At 36.7% G+C, this 18964-nt stretch overlaps 1 protein-coding gene across 2 annotated transcripts in view; it reads right to left on the bottom strand.

The window, feature by feature from the left end:
• Positions 1-18964, bottom strand: part of LOC117989873 (lachesin-like) — a 128342-nt gene that overhangs the window by 13088 nt on the left and 96290 nt on the right. For both annotated transcript variants that reach the window (XM_069506204.1, XM_069506207.1), the window contains exon 2: positions 10876-10979. In XM_069506204.1, the coding sequence (XP_069362305.1) occupies positions 10876-10979 (104 nt within the window). The remainder of the gene's footprint in view (positions 1-10875; positions 10980-18964) is intronic.

Here is an 18964-nt window from a genome sequence, read left to right as displayed (position 1 = left end):
CATTTTACACCAAGGACGTAAGGTTTAGGGGAGAGGCGATAGTGTTTATTAAACTCGTGGTCGGAAGTGGGGCGCGCGCCGGCGGATGTAAATCAGATCTGCGTAATTGTGGCCGGCGTCTAATCTAATAGCCGCGGTATGTCCGTCTGCGCCACGCTGATTAAATTATAGAAGCCGCTACTCGGTGCCGCTAACCTGTTTCCGTCTTATCGGTACATCAATATTTTGATAACCGTAAGACCTTAACTAATGCCCTGCGTATAAACGCAGTCTCCACCAAGAGCCACAAATATATAGGTAGGTACAAGTATTTATTGTCACCAGCCCATCGCCGGCTCACTGCTGAGCCTAGTGTTCGCGCATCGTTGGCACTTGCGGGAAAGCATCTGACGTACACAACTTATTATAAGTGGCACAAGAGTCATGATCATCATCATCATTCAACCCATCACCAGCTCGCTACCTCAGTAGCGAGCTGGTGATTTAGCGAGTACCCATCCTCAGATGGGTTTCCTCTCAGAATGAGAATGGTTTGGCCAAGTACCTAGCACTCTACCACGCTGGCCAAGTGCGGATTGGCAGACTTCACACATCTTCAAGAGCTCTTAGGTATGCAGGTGTACTTACGATGTTTTTGCAAGTGATAGGTACCTACTTGATCAGATCATACTTAAAATGCACATAGCTCCGAAAATTTAGAGGTGGGCCACAACTGGCCTATCACCGCTTATTGACATAAACCAGCCAAAGAGATGCTGCTGTATCTGGCGGCAACTGAAAATCACATTATTTTGATTATTACCAGACTATTAGATGATAGATCAACAGCGGTCAAAATCTAGATCTTAGTAGGTACATAATATTATAATATATCTACTCTAGATCCAAGTTCCGCACAGCCGCTATGCCCAAGAATAATAAGCTATATAACACTCTCCTACATGCATTATCCTGTATAAAAAAGCTTAGAGGTACACCTAGGTACCTAAACACCTAGGTGTGAGGTCAGTTGAATACGACATAAAGTTCAATAGTCAACGAAGTGCACAAAAAATCCTAGTTAAGTACTCTGTTTTAAACACTAGGTAGTAGGTACTATACGTACCTACGACAGGTTGAGATGGCAATGGGGGTATGAGGTGGGGAGATCCTCCACACACCCGCACGTCATCCGCGCTCACCTGCATCGGGTTAGCGCGGGAGCTGTGCGGGTATGCGGGGCGTTCACTCGCCGATTGCCATTTCAACCTGTCGCGTACTATATGTATAGGTATGTTGGAACGTACCTACCTACAACGGACAATTCAATTCAAGACAATTCTTTTTATGGTCTTTTTTTGCATAAATCACTTGCCATAATCACACTTGTTGTTCTAATGCACAGGTAACACGTATTTCATAACATCTCTCGAGATATGCAGATTTTCTCACGATTTTTTCCTCTACAAAGAGCGCGCGAGGAATTATTAATATCGATATTTATCTACATATTATTATTTTTTATCAAGTTTGCTTTCGAACACGCGTATAGAATATACAATACATGAAATATAAGTCTTTTTTCTCAACTATTTCATATTCTGTATTCACAATATGCCGAAGAGAACAATAGTTAAGAAGATCGATTGTAAACGGCTACCAAACACAAGACTAGCAGAAGACGTAAAGAAGCATTTTTCAGTAAGTAGTGAAATGTAAGTAACGCCAGAAGAATAGGGCACGTCATAATCTGGCGTCATATGCACAACAGCCGGAAACGTTTAAGTGCGGAAACCAGCCCAGAATGAAGAAGAAGAAGAAGAATCTGGCGTCATAATATTATCAGCGCTGACTACTGCTGACGTCACACATGTGTTTGGTAGGTAGTCGAAACTTAATTGTACCTACAGCTAAACAACTTCTAGATTAATGTAAAAGTTTCGAAGACAAACCGGCGAATTCATTAATGTCAAATATTATGCAAGTTGAAACAACTATAAAACTTCCAAAGTTCCATTTAATTGTTCAAGTAATTAAGATAAATTTAAGGAGAAATCAAAATTTTACAAGCGGTTAAGAGATAAGCGTTAAGTGTTGAACTTAGAGTTTCATCGGTATGGTCGGTTTCATGTACGTTTATTTGCAATGTTGTTAAAGTAATAACAATTATTGTAAAATAACGAGAGTTAAGGGCATGTACAGACCAATCAAGACTTGAATGGACAAAAACTGCTTCAACATTGTATGATATCATTGCAACACTGCAGCTTTATTGCGGTTTTTGCGTCAAAAATAGGACGTGTCATAGAAGTTAGACTAGCACTTGGCTGCATTCAGATCTGTTGATGTTAGGAGACGGAGCTCGCTGGCCTATTCACTTTTGACTTAAAGTTTACCTACCTGTATTAAAATAGGGGGAAAACCCTTCCGGTATAGAATCCGGTTCCGGATTTGGAACGCCCTTCCGGTATCGGAAGAGCGTTCCAAATCCTAGCAATTCGAATGAGAAACGAGGAGAAATCGCTTCTTGAACATTCGACTACGTACGGGTGCAGAACTTCACGATGGCTTGCGGTTCGGTAGTAGAAAGGTGAAGGAGGAGCACGTCAAAAAGTTCTTGGGCATGCTTAAAGTGTAGAACAGTAACTTTGGGCTACAAAAAAGTGCAAGAAGCACGAAAATAAGGCGCGATAGTAGGAGAACGTATGGAGACAAGATTGTGGCTCCTACAGTATCATCATCATCGTCATGATCAACCCATAGCTAGCTTACTACTAAGCACGGGTTTCCTCTCAGAATAAAAAGGGTTTGTCCCACCACGCTGACCCAGTGCGGATTGACAGACTTCACACCTCTTTAAGAACATCTATAGAGAATTCTTAGGCATGCAGGTTTCCTCACGATGTTTTCCTTCACCGTTAAAGTGAGTGGTTTTAATTGCTTAACACACAGTCACAACTCCGAAAAGTTAGAGGTAACCCCTGATCTCCCGAATAGGAGACCGACGACGGCTTAACCACTAGGCTAGTATGTATGCCTTCAATTAAATTCCTTGTATCACAGCTTTAGATGCAGCGCGGGACAAAATTATAAATTAAGTAGCTACCTATATGTTATATGATATACCTACGGGACCTACATATAAGTAAGTTAATCTAAATAAGGCGGTACTGTCCCACGATTGGGCAAAGACCACTCTCCAATTTTTCCACAATTGCTGATTATTATGTGCCTTTTCGGGTCACATAGCAAGGTAAGTAAATATAAAACTTATTTCCCCTTATGAAAATCACCAAGTTAATTTCTGACTAACTCATCAGCAGTAAGCTGAAAAATCTCAATCTAGGCAGCATTAAATGTGCAAGCATCTAATGAAGATGGCAGATGCAAATTTGATATTTGAAATGGCGGCTAACTAATTTCATTTGCCTGGATCCTAAACGAGTTAGAGGCAAGCTCGGCGACACTTTGCGAGTGGATGCTTGACGGTTATACAAAACGCAGTTTATGTGCAAATTGACATTCTCGTTAGAAAGTCTGTTTAGACAATTTGTATAATAAATAACTAATTCCCCGTTTCTACTAAATTATTGTTTGCCTCTTATTGATTGGTGTTTTAATACTAAGTAAATAAATGGTGAATACTTAAAGGATAAAGGAATTAATTAAGAGTTTAACTGATTATCAGCTAAGAATTCGCATATTCATCCCCTCTTATACTTATTATCTTAAAGAACGTATTAAGTGAAGTATTCTCATTCGCCAAGATCACCTGCTTCAAGTTTTAGTGCAAAACTTTAGGGAGGCCTATTAATTCGTTATCTTTAACCACCTTTAATTTAGACCTTTCGTTCTTTTTATCTTAATTGTAGAGGCATTAAAGTGGCAAAGTTGAAGTTGTGAGGCTCTGTGGGAGACGCCTGCGTCCCTCAAGACGCGCGTGCCTGGAAGGCGTCGTTTGATTTATAATGGACTCGTTGCGAACTTTAGCCATTCTGCCGCACCGCACCGAGCCTCCGTAACGACGGACCCCATCGCCGGAGGAGATGATTCGTAGACGTGTTTAATAATATTACGACAGATTTAATTATGAAACGTTTAAGAAGTTTCATCTTAAGCTATTATCTTTCCTTGCTCTGTTTCAAGGTGTTTTCATATCTCCTAATAGAGATTTTACTGCAGGTCCTTTAAATTAATATAAGGTAGGCCGAAAGACCAACTCTATGAGTAAACTAACATAGGTTTTTCACAAAGGAGTGGGCATTTTTTGGAGAGTATAAAACAGCCCAAGCCATTTTGGTACATCCAATAAACATACCGGAAATTTCGTAAAAGCCTACTCTATTTTATGCCATTATTGTTCTGGCAGAAAAATCAAAGCAATACAGGATAAGTAACATTTTCTTAAAAGACACGTGTATCTGTAGAAAAGCGAGTGTGGCAAAGCGACGGCCCACTAAGTAATGCAATCGCGCACACAGAAATAAGTGAACATCTTGCGAAAGACGGCTTAGCTTACTTCTACTAAAAGCCCACTTAGAGATCTCTTCGACTACGGATTTGTGTCGAGGGTCCTCTAACTTTGCGCCGATCTTCAACCAATAAGCTATTTTTGGAGTTGATGTAAGTAGTGACGTCGGTTTATCAGGATAAAATCGGTGGTGTGGACATTATATTTTTCAGTTAAGTTCACATTGCTTTAATAATGTCCTTTCCTCGACATTTTATATACAATGAAAGAAATTTGTTCGTTAATTTTTTTTTGATTGAATCATGAGGATGAAAATTATAAGTTGACTGAGACAAAGTACCGAACGCTAGCTGACTAGATTTTGATTGCGGAAGGATCTGAGAACCACCCGTATTATTCCAAGAAAACCCCTACCACTATGTAATTAATGGAAAAGGATCGTGATCGTCAGCATTAAGAAATACGACGCAGAGAGAGAGAGAAAGAAGCTGACTAAAAGCTAGCAATAATAGTTTGAAAAAAATTATATTGTGCATCCAAATAAATACAGACCAAACTAGTATCGTGTACAATAATACACTGATATCCCAATTTACACCAAAGTAAGTAGGTATATCTCTTTGTGACTGTTGTTTGCTCTATATTAAAGAAGGGGAAATATGTCAGAAATTGAACAGGCGGCGCTCGTTTGCGCCCGAATGTAGCATAGCTGCGACTCGGTGCGGCATGTTATTGCAAACCACATACGTGCATGCCGACTATCTGACATTTATTTTCATGCCAGTGAATAAGTTCCGTGCCGATACTTCAGAGTATTCTCTTAAAATTGTTGATGTTATTGTTATGTTCTCATGCCTTTAGTAGTTCACTCTACCTTTACTGTGATTTAAGTGACAATTTATTGCAAGAAGCTCGTAGAAAGCCAAATTGTTCGATTTTTTTCCGATAAACATTAACAAAAGCATCAATTGGTGGAATTTGAATGGAATTCCGTCAAGCATTTAAGGATAGCGTTTTTTAAATAGATAAATATGGTGAGCTTTGCCTACCTTAGATTATGTATTAATATCTATAAGCAACAATTCAGGCAAACAATTAACTTTGTCGCTCAACGTGTTTGGCAACGCTGGCACAATAGCGCCTGAAGTTGCCAGATAAGGCCAATAATAGGTATGATATGCATCTACAAAACGCTCAGTAACTTGAGATTGAGAATCAATTTTTGATTTTTGACAACAATTATTGTCCATTCCAATGTCTCGTGATCCAAGTTGTGAACTTGAACACAATAAGTAGGTAAATAATTAAAGAAAAGAATTAAGAAAGTGTGGTCAAGGTAGTTCACTTGAACGTTAGATAAAGCTCCAGCACAACAAATATGCCACAATTTAAACGGCATATGTGGTATGCGTTTAACATAGCTGGGACTCGGAGCGGCATGTTATTGCGAATACATACAACATACGTGCAGTGGCGGCTATCTGACATTTCATGCCGATGAATAAGCAACGTGAGCATATTGTGTAGCATTCTCTTGTAAAAGGAAATGTGCTACTTGCTATTTTGGTATGAACATTGTTTTAATACTCCGAGCGTCATTGTTGTGTACAAATTTTTAAAACTTCGGTTCATTGAGTGAAATGACGTTTTTAGAGTTCTTGTAGGTCCTGTAGGACCTGACCGCAAATAAACGTAATCAGTAAAACTCACGAAAATCTTAGAAAATATCAGGTATAATGGGAATAGAGAATTTTGTCCTTTCAATAATTCTAAAAGTCAGACGAAGAGGCAAATCTTTTTAACCGATGCGGAAAACTAATGGCAGAGGCGAGGCTTTCGGGAAAATCCGCTCCTTGTTGTCAATACAGGGCAACTGTGACGGTTCTCTCGGTTAAGCCTTTATTTCAAAAGTACATTATTGTGTCTTTTTAACCGACTTCAAAAAAAGGAGGAGGTTCTCAATTCGTCGGAATCTTTTTTTTTTTATGTATGTTCCCCGATTACTCGAAAACGCCTGGACCGATTTTGAAAATTCTTTTTTTGTTTGAAAGGGTATACTTCAAAGTTGGTCCCATTTTAATTTGGTGAAGATCTGATGAACATCTTCGAAAATAGATACTGGAACTCCTCAACGGATAAGAGTAAATTGCTCGCGATCAGTGTAATAGCTTAGTAAACAGTAGATTTTTAACCAGTCATAGCATAATTCCATGGGGCCACTAAAAATTGTGAAATAAAAAATTTTTACAAAAAAAATAAAAACCGACTTCGTTACACAAACACTAAAAATTGAAAAATAATTTAATTTATTACCGAATATATTATATATACAAGAGTTAATATAGTTTCATAATAATATTTTTTGGGGTCGGTGCCAATGAGGTGCCATTGTGGAGTCCCATAAAAATATGAAGTCTAAACGATTCGCGCAGCTAAAGCTAACTGGCACCGGCACCAAAAAGTATTATTATGGAACTATATTAACTCTTGTATATATAATATATTCGGTAATAAATTAAATTATTTTTCAATTTTTAGTGTTTGTATAGCATTTCATTGCATTATTGATTTAGGTGACGCAAATAAATGCATGAATACATTCAATCGGTTGGTACCTATTCAATGTATTATTCTATTTAATCATAAAATAATAATTCTTTTCTCCCGACCGTCGACCACGGTCCATAGAAATTAGCCAACTGCACGGGAGTGTGTGCGCACACACAAGTGCACTCTCACTCACGGTACGGAAATCCGACACAACCGGAGAGAGATTAGGCGAAGGACAGACGGTTCAAGGACAGTTCCTAAACCCAGATTAGGTATGATTTAAACTGTACGTTGATATGTCAGTCAGTTAGTCGATCCTTTTAACTAGCTGAGGATAAAACACGAAAGAGTTTAGCTTATTATTAAAGTATGATTAATACTGGATGACACCCCCTATACTTCGTCTGTGTAAATATAGATTTCTTAAATGCCGTAAAATATTTTAATTTCCTGGTATAAAAAGTAGCCTATGCCACTTTCCAGCTCTTTAACAGCTATATTAATGCCAAAAATCACATCGTTACGCATTAATAAGAAATGGAGACTGATTAATAGGAAGTTTTAATATAATATTATGCTTACTTTACTTAGTATTGGTACATCAAATAGCGTAGAATGTGGAAATACACATAATTTACAAGTATATAATGAAGACCAAGGATCTATACAATGAAGACTGACGACTGACTGACTTGTACGGATCGTCATTTTCCGGGGAGCTCTGCGGGTGTTTAGGGTTGTCAATTTGTGCTTTAAGTCGATTATTTCTCGAAGAGTATAATTTAGACCTGCACAAGAAAAAAAAGTTGAGTAATTCCATCGGGATTCTTATAACAATATAAATCCATGCAGACGATTTTGCTTGCGTAACAGTTCTGTGACAACTATTTGATTTTCTTATGTCACTTTCTAGGTCTTTAACTTGCATAAAATCACGTCAATGCATTTGCCTGTTGTAGCGTGATTGAAGGACAAACCTAGAAATAAACACACTTTCTTATTTAAAATATGGGTAGTGACGGGTAGGAATGGGTAGTGATAATATTATATGAGCCTACTCGTATTGCACATGTATGAGTTTGCTGCAAAATTCACCTAGCCTAATAAAACGGGAAAAGAGGAACTGATGGCAACCCTAGGTAAAATCGTCTTGCGGTTTATGGGTCAGTGGGTATGGTCGTTACCTATTAAACTTGCTTTACATTAATTGATTTACTTAACACAATATTTGAAGCATAATTACTTCGACTTATTAGGGTTCCGTACCTCAAAAGGAAAAAAGGAACCCCTTATAGGATCACTTCGTTGTCTGTCTGTCTGTCGTGTCTGAGAAACCTAGAGGGTACTTCTCATTGACCTAGAATCATGAAATTTGGTAGGTATAAGGGGAAAAATCTGTAAACCGTGAATTTGTGGTTACATCACAAAAAAATTAAAATGTGTTCATGACCAAGCAATCAGTTGTTTCAACTTTTAATGTAAGTTTACTATACCAAGTGGTGTATCATACGAAAGGGCTTTAATTGTATATTCTAAAACAGTTTTTTATTTATTTTATGCAATTTTATTTATTTTTGAGTTATCGTGCAAAATGTCAAAAAAATACGACTGTTTTTTTTATTTACAAAACACACTTATCAGATTTCTCAGTTTTCATTTTTATGTATTGTACTTTAGCAAATTTTGAAATTAAAAATTTCTTTGTATCTTAATTCCTAATTTATTTATTTATTGATCTTTTGAATCATTCATAAATATTGTTGTCGGGTGATGATGGATAGTGGATGATATTTTTAATAATAAGTATGTTTGTCAAATTAAAGCTTCGATAGGACCAAAGGATTGACCTAGCGTGTTGATTTCAGACTAAATACAATTTTTAAAAGAATTTTTTAAACAAAAATTTGGGAGTTTTAATATTCTGCATTGGGAAAATTGAAAAACCAGAATACACGCTGAAGTTGATAAAAGAAAAGGACGTTACAAAAGCATGAATTTCAAAATTAGATAAAGCACCTAGCGGACGCTTAATTTACTCGTACGTGCTTTAAAGCACTAACGGTGCAAATGTGCGACTAGAGATTAGGAACCCATGCATGAACCGACCTAAGATGTAAACTATTGTGCTCCTATTATGTTATTTTATGCTACATTGATTTGCAATATTGCTTTATCTTTAAAAGTAAGTAGGTGCCTTAATAGCGATATTATGAAGAAAAAACCGGCCAAGTGCGAGTCAGACTCGCGCACTGAGGGTTCCGTACTCGAGTCTTTTTTCGACATTTTGGACGATAAATCAAAAACTGTTACGCATAAAAATAATTAAAAAACTGTTTTAGTATCTACAGGTAAAGCCCTTTCATAACCCACTTGTAATAGTTATCTTACTTTGAAAGTTGAAAATACTAATTATTTGTTCGTGAACACATTTCAATTTTTTTGTGATTTTTTCCTTTACTTGTGCAATAAGACCTACCTACCTGCCAAATTTCATGCTTCTAGGTCAACGGAAAGTTATAAGTATTCTCGACAGACACGACAGACTGATAGATAGACAGATAACGAAGTGATTCTATAAAGGTTCCTTTTTCCTTGTTAGGTACGGAACCCTAAAAAAGTTTGCAAAAACACTCGATAAAATACATTGGTTTTTAAAATTTCCGTGTTAGAAGCGCGAGGTGCAAAATCGGCGTACGGGCTGTAAATCATATTTCCCTCCATTTATATGGACACTTTATTACGACGGCGCGTTCTAAATCAAATGATAAAATGCTTCTTATTTTATGTTTCCTTTCGCTGCTCGACGCGTATTGTCGCCTTCCTGACTGCTTGTGGCGTCTGCTACCTAAGTGCTTTCCTCGCATCTTGTGATTTTGTATACTTTTGTCAGACACCGAGTTAAGTGCTAAACATGACTTAGTATTTATTTATTCAAGCTCTTACATAAAATATTTTATCTATTTATGTTAACGAAAATGATGTATGTAACATCAAAAGTTACCGCAATTCAGCAATCACAATTTTGTATTAGGTATTTTCCATAAAACATTACGATTTATAGACATTTCTTATATGTCATGTCTGCATCAAATTAAAACGATTGGCAAGCATATAAAGCACAGATATATACAGAAATGCAACTAGCGTGCCCCCCTCAGTCCCTCTCGCTCAGGCAGAGGTACTTACTAATTTGTGAAATGTTATTCCTTCTATATTACGTTCGCTTTGGCTATTGTACCCTGGAATACTGCAACCCACCATTGCACAATAACTTCAAAAACAACAAAACAAATCAATTACCTATTTCTCTAAAATACTTGAGTCAACATAACGTTCACGTTGTTTGTCAAGATCTTACGTACAAATACATTTTGACAAACAAAAGAAGTGGCCACGGTGATAAGGACAAAAACAATCATTTTGTCACGTTCTAATAAGAGCTTGAATGCATTTAGCTAGCTCGTTTTAACAGTAAGAGTCACATTAGGGCTACTTCTAAAGGTATTTATTCTGAGATAATTATACAGCTATTATAATTTATAAACTTCTAGTAACTAAAGGGCAAGCATTTTATGAAATTAACGCTTTGTATATTTAATGAGTGGGTAGGTATTAATTCATTAATTTATTAATAAACTAGATGATGCCCGCGACTTCGTCCGCGTGGATCTAGGTTTTTAAAAATCCCGCGGGAAATCTTTGATTTTCCGAGATCAAAAGTAGCCTATGTTCCCCGGGATGCAAACGATCTCTGTACCAAATTTCATCAAAATCGGTTAAACGGATGAGCCGTGAAAAGCTAGCAGACGGACAGACCGACAGACATACAGATAGACAGACACTTTCGCATTTATAATATTATTAGTATGGATTACCTTGAAAGTACCAAGATTTTTTACGGAGCACGCGAGACGAACGCTGCGGCCTGCCGGCACCGTGACATTTTGTATTACATCGGTGAATTCCGGCTCTTCCACAACTGAAAATAAAGAAGAAAATATTAATATTGATGAGTCATGAAGCCTCTCAAAATCATATATTAAAATAAATTACTCTAATCAAAATAAATTCTCTATTTTCAGTTGTAAAAGAGCCGGACTCTTCAACAACTGAAATTAAAGAAAAAATTCTATTAGGATAAGAGTTCTTATAAAAATAATTCATATTGATGAGTCATGAAGCCTCTCAAAACGTTACATTCAAATAAATGACTCCAATCAGTCCTCCCCTAAGGCTTATCAAACTGGTAAGACATCGCAGTTATTAGGACATTTTTGTGTCAAAAGATACGATTTGTAATTTTCAAATTATCAAAGCAGAATGCTTTTAAACAAATTGAGTGGGCGATAAGGAATAATGTCGTCGTTTATCAAGCTGTGAGATAGATGGCTGCTGTTCTACTCTACCCATTTTAAACGCGTTTGTCTTCGACTTGCCAAATTGGCACTCTTTGTTATTTTTGCAAATTCGCACGTTGACTTTTGAGGTAATGACTTTATGGTATGCTTGTATACGCGACGTCATATAACGGGTGTTGCAATAAATTTTGTGGGTGACTTGTCGAGTCGTTGACTGGATAAACATTTGTCATTCTTTGAGCGGAGAGGGTTGAGAGGGAGTCGCAACTCGCGACGAGTCTACGACATACCTACCTACTTGTGGCCCGAAATCCGCACGTAGATACTGCATGGCGCTGTTTGAAGAATAAACTAGCTCAGCAACGATAGTTACCGCTTGTTTACGTATCACAGTCTCGTTCCAACTGGCATGTCTAGCTTTATAATATTGTCTTACATTTGTACAAAGTATTTGGCCTAATTAGGTAGGTATGCTTTTCAAATCAGTTTTTTAGGGTTCCGTACCTCAAAAGCAAAAACAGAACCCTTATAGGATCACCTTGTTGTCTGTCTGTCTGTCCGCCTGTCTGTCAAGAAACCTACAGGGTACTTCCCGTTGACCTAGAATCATGTAATTTGGCAGGTAGGTAGATCTTATAGCTGACATTTGGGGAAAAATCTGAAAACCGTGAATTTAGGGTTAGATCACACAATAAAAAAAATTTATTGTGGTCATGAACTAATAATTAGTATTTTCAACTTTCGAAGTGAGTGACTATATCAAGTGGGGTATCATATGAAACGTCTTCACCTGTACATTCTAAAACAGATTTTTATTTATTTTTATGCATCATAGTTTTTGAATTATCGTGCAAAATGTCGAAAACATACGACTGTAGTACGGAACCCTCATTGCGCGAGCCTGAATCGCACTTGGCCGGTTTTTTTAAATTACTCCTTCCGAAAAATACAAGATGTAATAATGTGATAAATAATAATTCGTTTTTCTGACTTGTGTTTCTATAGAAATAAAACTGCACTACACAAGCAATTTAAATCCAGAAATGCCTAAGTTTGTCTGTCTGTCTGGTAGATTTCACGGTGTTTGATACATAGCTTGCAATCCAGGGAAGGACATAGGCTACTTTTTATCCCGAAAAATCAAAGAGTTCTTAGGGGATTTTTAAAAACAGAAACTTTTTTATATAATGGCATCATCTAGTAGATAACTAGGTATATAGTTTATATAACTTTACTGTCTGTAGATTTCTATTACAGTTGTTCCTAAACCGTATACAACTATTTATTACAGAACTAATTGTTGAAATAAGTCCTCTACATACCTAACAATATTCTCTATTTCATGTCGATTATGTCCATTATAAATAAATTATTACATAAATTATTACAAATTCATCAGACACAAACAACCTATAACAAGAAATCAGTGTCATGCTGTTGAGATGTGATTGAACATGAATGAAGCCAGTCGTCGAGATACGATTCCTGTCATCTTTACTTTTCCTCAGACGTCGGCGAAAGAATCTCTCTCCTGCTATTTATTAGATTAGATCGCTTCACTTTACCTTCATATCTTTTAGATAGATATCATATCAATACTACCTACTTAATACCTAAAACGTTTATAACGTTAAATATTCCAATACGTGTGGATAGATATTTAAATAAAAAATAAGCAATATTTTTTCATTGTAAAACCTTAGTAGGATTCTCATCATAGTTTATTTTTACGCTTTATTTTCTAATCTACAAATTCATTAGTTTTATATCTTTATAAGAACAGACAAAGTGCTCGTATTAGGAATGATTCACATTAGACCGTATTTCGTATGAACCTTGTCTTGTCTGAGACATTTCCGACGTTCGCGTTGGCATCCTAGAATACCAGGCTTAGAAAATAAATTTTATGTGCAGTAAGAGATTTAAAAATCACTCTGATTTTTTTTACATATAAAAAGCTTATACCCTTTTCGGAATAAAAACTAAGTATCTCTATACTAGGAATATAAATCAGTTAAATGGATAGACGGTGAAAAGGTAACAGAAAGACACACTTTTTTGTATACTTGGTCATGGATCTACCTAAACTAGTACCTATGTACCATACTATCGATTTCTACATTAAGTAGTAAGTATTTATTAACGTTAACGTTAATCATAATCAATACCTACATTAAATTCCTTCAAGTATGCGGTTAAGAGGGTGCGTTCTGGTTGGAAATGTGCGGTTAACATCAGTTGAGAGAGGGCAGCGGGGCAGAAAATGAAGCACTGTGCTTAGCTAATACGATCAGGTGAGCAAACGCTATGAGGCTTTCATCTTCAGTCAGGTATCTGCTTCGCATGCACAGGTGAATCCGAATAACGTTCGAGCGTTTCTTAAAATTTTATACTGTCTTTCAAAATCACTCGGATGATTTGTGTTATTTTTCAGCTCTCATATTATTTTCAAATGTCGTGAAACAATTTTACAAAATTAAGTACAGAATAAGTACATAACATGCCATCAAAAATAAAGTCAATATCATAACATTTATGTAAGGAACGGCGAAAACGGAAATACAAAAATCTATTTTAAAGTAGCTGTCAATATTAATTTTATGCTTCGCAAGCGCAATATTGTTATTCGTAGTTCGCAAGCTTCATTCTAGCGATTTCTAGTGATTTGGGGTTTTAATATTATGACACTGGGAAGGACATTGGACATCAAGTTCCTAACTTTGTACTTTTTACTTATAAAAACAAGATGCAGCCCGCAAAAATATTATTTGTTCCGAATAATATAGACCATTGGTGTTACCTAAATTAAACCCATAGGTATAGAAATTATAAACGATGGTGGTGCTAGTGTCTCTTTGTATAGATTTTAATAGTTTATTGCGATGATAATATTAATATCTCCTTCGCAAACAGCATAAGTATTTCTCAAATTTTTATTGTATTTTTATTCATTCAAAACAGCGTAAAGTAAAATGAAGATATTACCGTATTTACGATATCTCCGTAATCATCCTAATTACTCGCATATGAGCGTACATTTAAGTTAATGAGCGCGGCGAGACAAGAAGCTCTGTTTGTTTCATTAATACCTTGCATTAAAATTAAACAGGGGTACCGTTGGCAATAATCTTACACACCGCACGTCGGCGCATACGGGGGTATCTGGGGTTAATTAAGAAACCGCAGACAGCGGCGCGAAGGGAGGTAATCCCGTTGTCACGGAGGCCAAGATGGTGCCGCTCACTTCAGGCACGTATCTATCATTGTAACTCCTACATTATCATTCCATAAAGGTCGTCGCTTACAAACGGAGTGTAGTCTCATTGATAACTACTAAACTCAGCCCTGATAGCATTCGGAAGGTTAGAGGTTAGAGTTTTGATCCCGGACACGCACCTCCACTACCTTTTCGGACATACATATACATAGGTATATGCGTTAAAATAATTTAGAGCCTCAATAGCTCAACGGGTAAAGGAGTGGACTGAAAACCGAAAGGTTGACGGTTCAAACCCCGCCCGTTGCATTATTTGTCGTACCTACTCCTAGCACAAGCTTGACGCTTAGTTGGAGAGGAATGGGGAATATTAGTCATTTAACATGGCTAATATTCTTTAAAAAAAAATATATATAACTTGCTTGAACAATGAAGAAAAACATCGCGAGTAAACGAGTAGTGTTCTCCATAATGTGCTTGGCGGTGTGTGAAGTCTGCCAACCCGCACCTTGTCAGCGTGGTAGACTATGGCCGAATACTTGTCGTAGAGGAGACTGAGAGGAGTCCCGTGCTCAGAAGAAAGCCGGCTATGTCTTGATGATGAAACTCAGCTTTATGAATTTTGACATATTATAACACTAAGGATGCGAGTCTGAGTTTGCCACTGTTAGGTATATACCTAATAGAGAAAATAAAGCTTAGTTTGAGATTTTACGAAGATAGATGCCGCGCCACGGCTCTGGCGATGTGCGCTGCGCTTAAGAAGTCTAATTTTACGTTTCTGAGATGATAATTGTAATATTGTGTCGTTCTGTTTTGTAGAAATTTAACCTGCGTGAAATCCGATTTCTGTACCTATTTAGTGAATCACCTTATTGTGGTAATGATTTTTTTTTATTTTGAAAAATATATAAAAGGAAAAGCTGACTGACTGACTGATTGACTGATCTATCAACGCAAACGACTGGATTAATGACAAACAGATCAAACTTCTGATGGATGGATCGGGCTATAATTTGGCATGCATGCAGATAACTAGGTAAGATTAAATTTTGACATCCGCTAAAAAGGATTTTTGACAATTCAACCCCTAAAGGGGTAAAATAGGGGTTTGAAATTTGTGTAGTCCACGCGGGTGAAGTCGCGGAAAAAAGCTATTATAAATTGTATTATAAAGCAGAGAGTTTGTGAAAACCCTAAACAGAAGGTAATTTAAATTTATAGGTTAAATCGCAAATGACTATGTAAGAGAAGCTTAGGTAAATAAAATATGTACACACCTCCACAATCAAAATCATATTCTATAAAGAATCTTTAGAAAATCAGTCAAGTGCGAGTCGGGCCCTCATGCGAAGGGTTCCGTACCATCGTACAAAAATAACACGTTTTAATTTCCAGAGCGCCCATTTTGAAATGTGTTGTTATAATGGCAATGGACACATTCTGTAAAAAATTTCAACTCTCTACTTATTACAGCACTGACAGACAGACAGGCGGAGAGGCTTAGGGCCCCGTTGGCACCCTTCGGTTACGGAACCGTAAAAACAGTACCTATTTATTTAGATTAAGTTCACGCATTAATTTAAGATCTCGTATTAGGTGGCCCTTATGCAAATCCGAGGCACTCATTCGGAAGTCATCACGGGAGCCAGTGCGGGCGAAACTGGCCACAAATTGACATCTCCCCGACCACCAAATTGATTGTGGATACGCGCCTCGTTATAATTCCTGTGACGATGACAAATATGTTTCTTTTTACGTATAGCAGGGGACTGTTTCAATCAGACCTCGGATGATACGTTTGAGCAATCACAATAAAATTCAATTAGATCTAAAATTAAGCTCTGTAAGTGACCAGTTTTTGTTGGCAGCTTTGGCAAAGATCATAATTGGGTACTTGACTACATCAAAAATAAATTATTTCTTAGTGATTATTAAATAGATGGTCTTCCAAAATATGTAAAATCCACGTCCTTTGTTGGTTTTAAGTGTAATAACCATTTTAAATTATCGATTAAACTAAAAAAACCACGTCAAATGATTGTGACGTCACACACCGGTACTTCATAGAATCTCGCATACTAAGCGTGCGTTTTGACGTTTGATAAAAGTTACTGATTTGACTAGTTGTCAAATACCGTATTCAGAAGGCTTACATTAACTAATAAAATTCATCTAAGACAGAAGGTATAAACATTATATTATAGATACTATTGAGTACCTATGTTTTACTTTCTGTTACTAACTTTAACTTAGTGCGTCTTAGGCAATGGTCTTAGGTTATTTTCCCTCATAAGTGCACCTGTAATAGATAACCATAACTACTACAGTGAATTTAAATATTTTACAGACAAATTGTATGAAAGTTGTTGGTGTAAATAAATTAAATTAAAAATAAATTAAGTAGGTAATGCCTGCGACTTTGTCCGCTTGGATTTCGATTTTAAAACAGTCCGTGGGAGCTCTTTGATTTCCGGGATAAAAGCTATGACCGTCTCCAGGATATAAGCTATGTTTATATCAAATAGATAAGGCCAGCGAATTCAGTCATGTGGATTTAGGTTTCTAAGAATCCCGTGGGAACTCTTTAATTTTCGGGAATAAAAAGTCCTTACCCGGGATGCAAGCTATCGCTGTACCAAATTTCGTCAAAATCGATTGAAAGGATGGGCTGTGAAAGGCTAGCAGATAGACAGACAGACAGACACACTTTCGCATTTATAATATTAGTATGGATGGTTGTAGTCTATGTTACTTCTAGATAAAGTAACTTTCTAATGGTGAAAGAATTATCAAAATCAGTTTAGAAGTTTCAGAGGTTATCGTTTAAAAAAAAAGTGCAAGTCAGACTCGCGCATCGAGGGTTATTTATTTTATTTAGAATACTTTATTGCACACAACATACAGAGAAACAATATAAGCTACAGAAGAAACTATACAAGAGGGTGCAAAGGCGGCCTTATTGTTAAAGCAATCTCTTCCAGGTAAACTTTGCTGAAAGAATAAACGTAAGTACTGCAGTCGTATTTTTTGAACATTTTACACGATAAATCAAAAACTATAATGCATAAAAATAAATAAAAATCTGTTTTAGAATGTGCGAGTAAAGCCCTATCATATTATGATACCGCACTAAGTATAGTTGTCTTAATTTGAAAGTTTACTAATTCTTTGTTCATGAACACAATATTTTAATTTTTTTTTGGTGATGTAACCACAAATTCACGGTTTTCGGATTATTTCCCTTACGTGTGCTACCTACCTATCATGATTCTAGGTCAACGGGAAGTACCCTATAGGGTTCTTGACAGACAGACAGACAAACAGACGAACAGACAAAGTAATCCTATAAGGTTTCCGTTTTTCTTTTTGAGGTACGGAACCCTAGAAAAAAACAAATCTTTCCTTTTTATAATATTAGAAGTAGATAGATTCACTATTTTCGAATTTTAATAGTTCATAACACTTTGGAATAGTGTGTCAAAATCCAAAATACAAAAAAAAACATGAACTCACAAATACAGAAGATATATTATTGTCCCGTCGTCAGCAGCCAAGCAGCAGAAAGTCAAATGAATGTAGATACCATAACAGAATATTTCTTTCGAAGTGTAGCGGATATCGAAAGGGCGTTTCTAAAAGCGGCCTTGATACTGACGGTGATAGGGGCGGCGGCCACGACTGTCAACATCTGCTTCCGAGCTTCCGCCTAACTGACCATGACATGACCCTCTACCGAGCGATATTCCTTAACAAGCTCTATACTTTTATTTCGTGTGAGAAAAATAGAAAGGGAAGATAGTTGACAAGTATGACTATGGCGTATAAGGCGAAGTGTCCACTCAAGGTCCACTAACAATAAAACTACAAAATTTTTAATCAGCAATAAGTTTATGGAAATAGCGGAGATTGCCGTTACAGAAATATTTATGAATAGCTGATTCAAGTGGGCTTTTGACTAACTGTCTTACTAATATAAATTTACACACTGCTAAATATGGCCTACACCAATATCATATTTTTTATTGGGACATAAAGTCACTACCTAACCTACAGTCATGGTTTACAGGTACACGAATGTGTAGGTACGCCCGCGATCGCCTGCATCAGGTTAGCGCGGGGGCTGTGCGGGTGTGCGGGGCGTCCCCACCCCGATTGCCATCTCGAGCTGATCAGTGTGAGTATAATTTTTTATAACTTAGTAAGACTGTAATATGTGAATGTGTTATCCAAACCTTCCCCTTGAGATGTTTTAAAAATGGTGGTGAATATCGCATCAATAAAAGAAATACCTAATAAAGAAATGAATAAAGATATAATTAGGCAAACACACAGCCGCACTTTGCAGATTACGACTTCGTTTTATATTATTTAAAGATTAAACAAAAG

Source organism: Maniola hyperantus, chromosome 2, assembly GCF_902806685.2.
Source record: "Maniola hyperantus chromosome 2, iAphHyp1.2, whole genome shotgun sequence".
Lineage (NCBI taxonomy): Eukaryota > Metazoa > Arthropoda > Insecta > Lepidoptera > Nymphalidae > Maniola > Maniola hyperantus.
The sequence above is the reverse complement of the archived record's forward strand: the minus strand, read 5'-3'. Positions and strand labels throughout refer to the sequence as shown.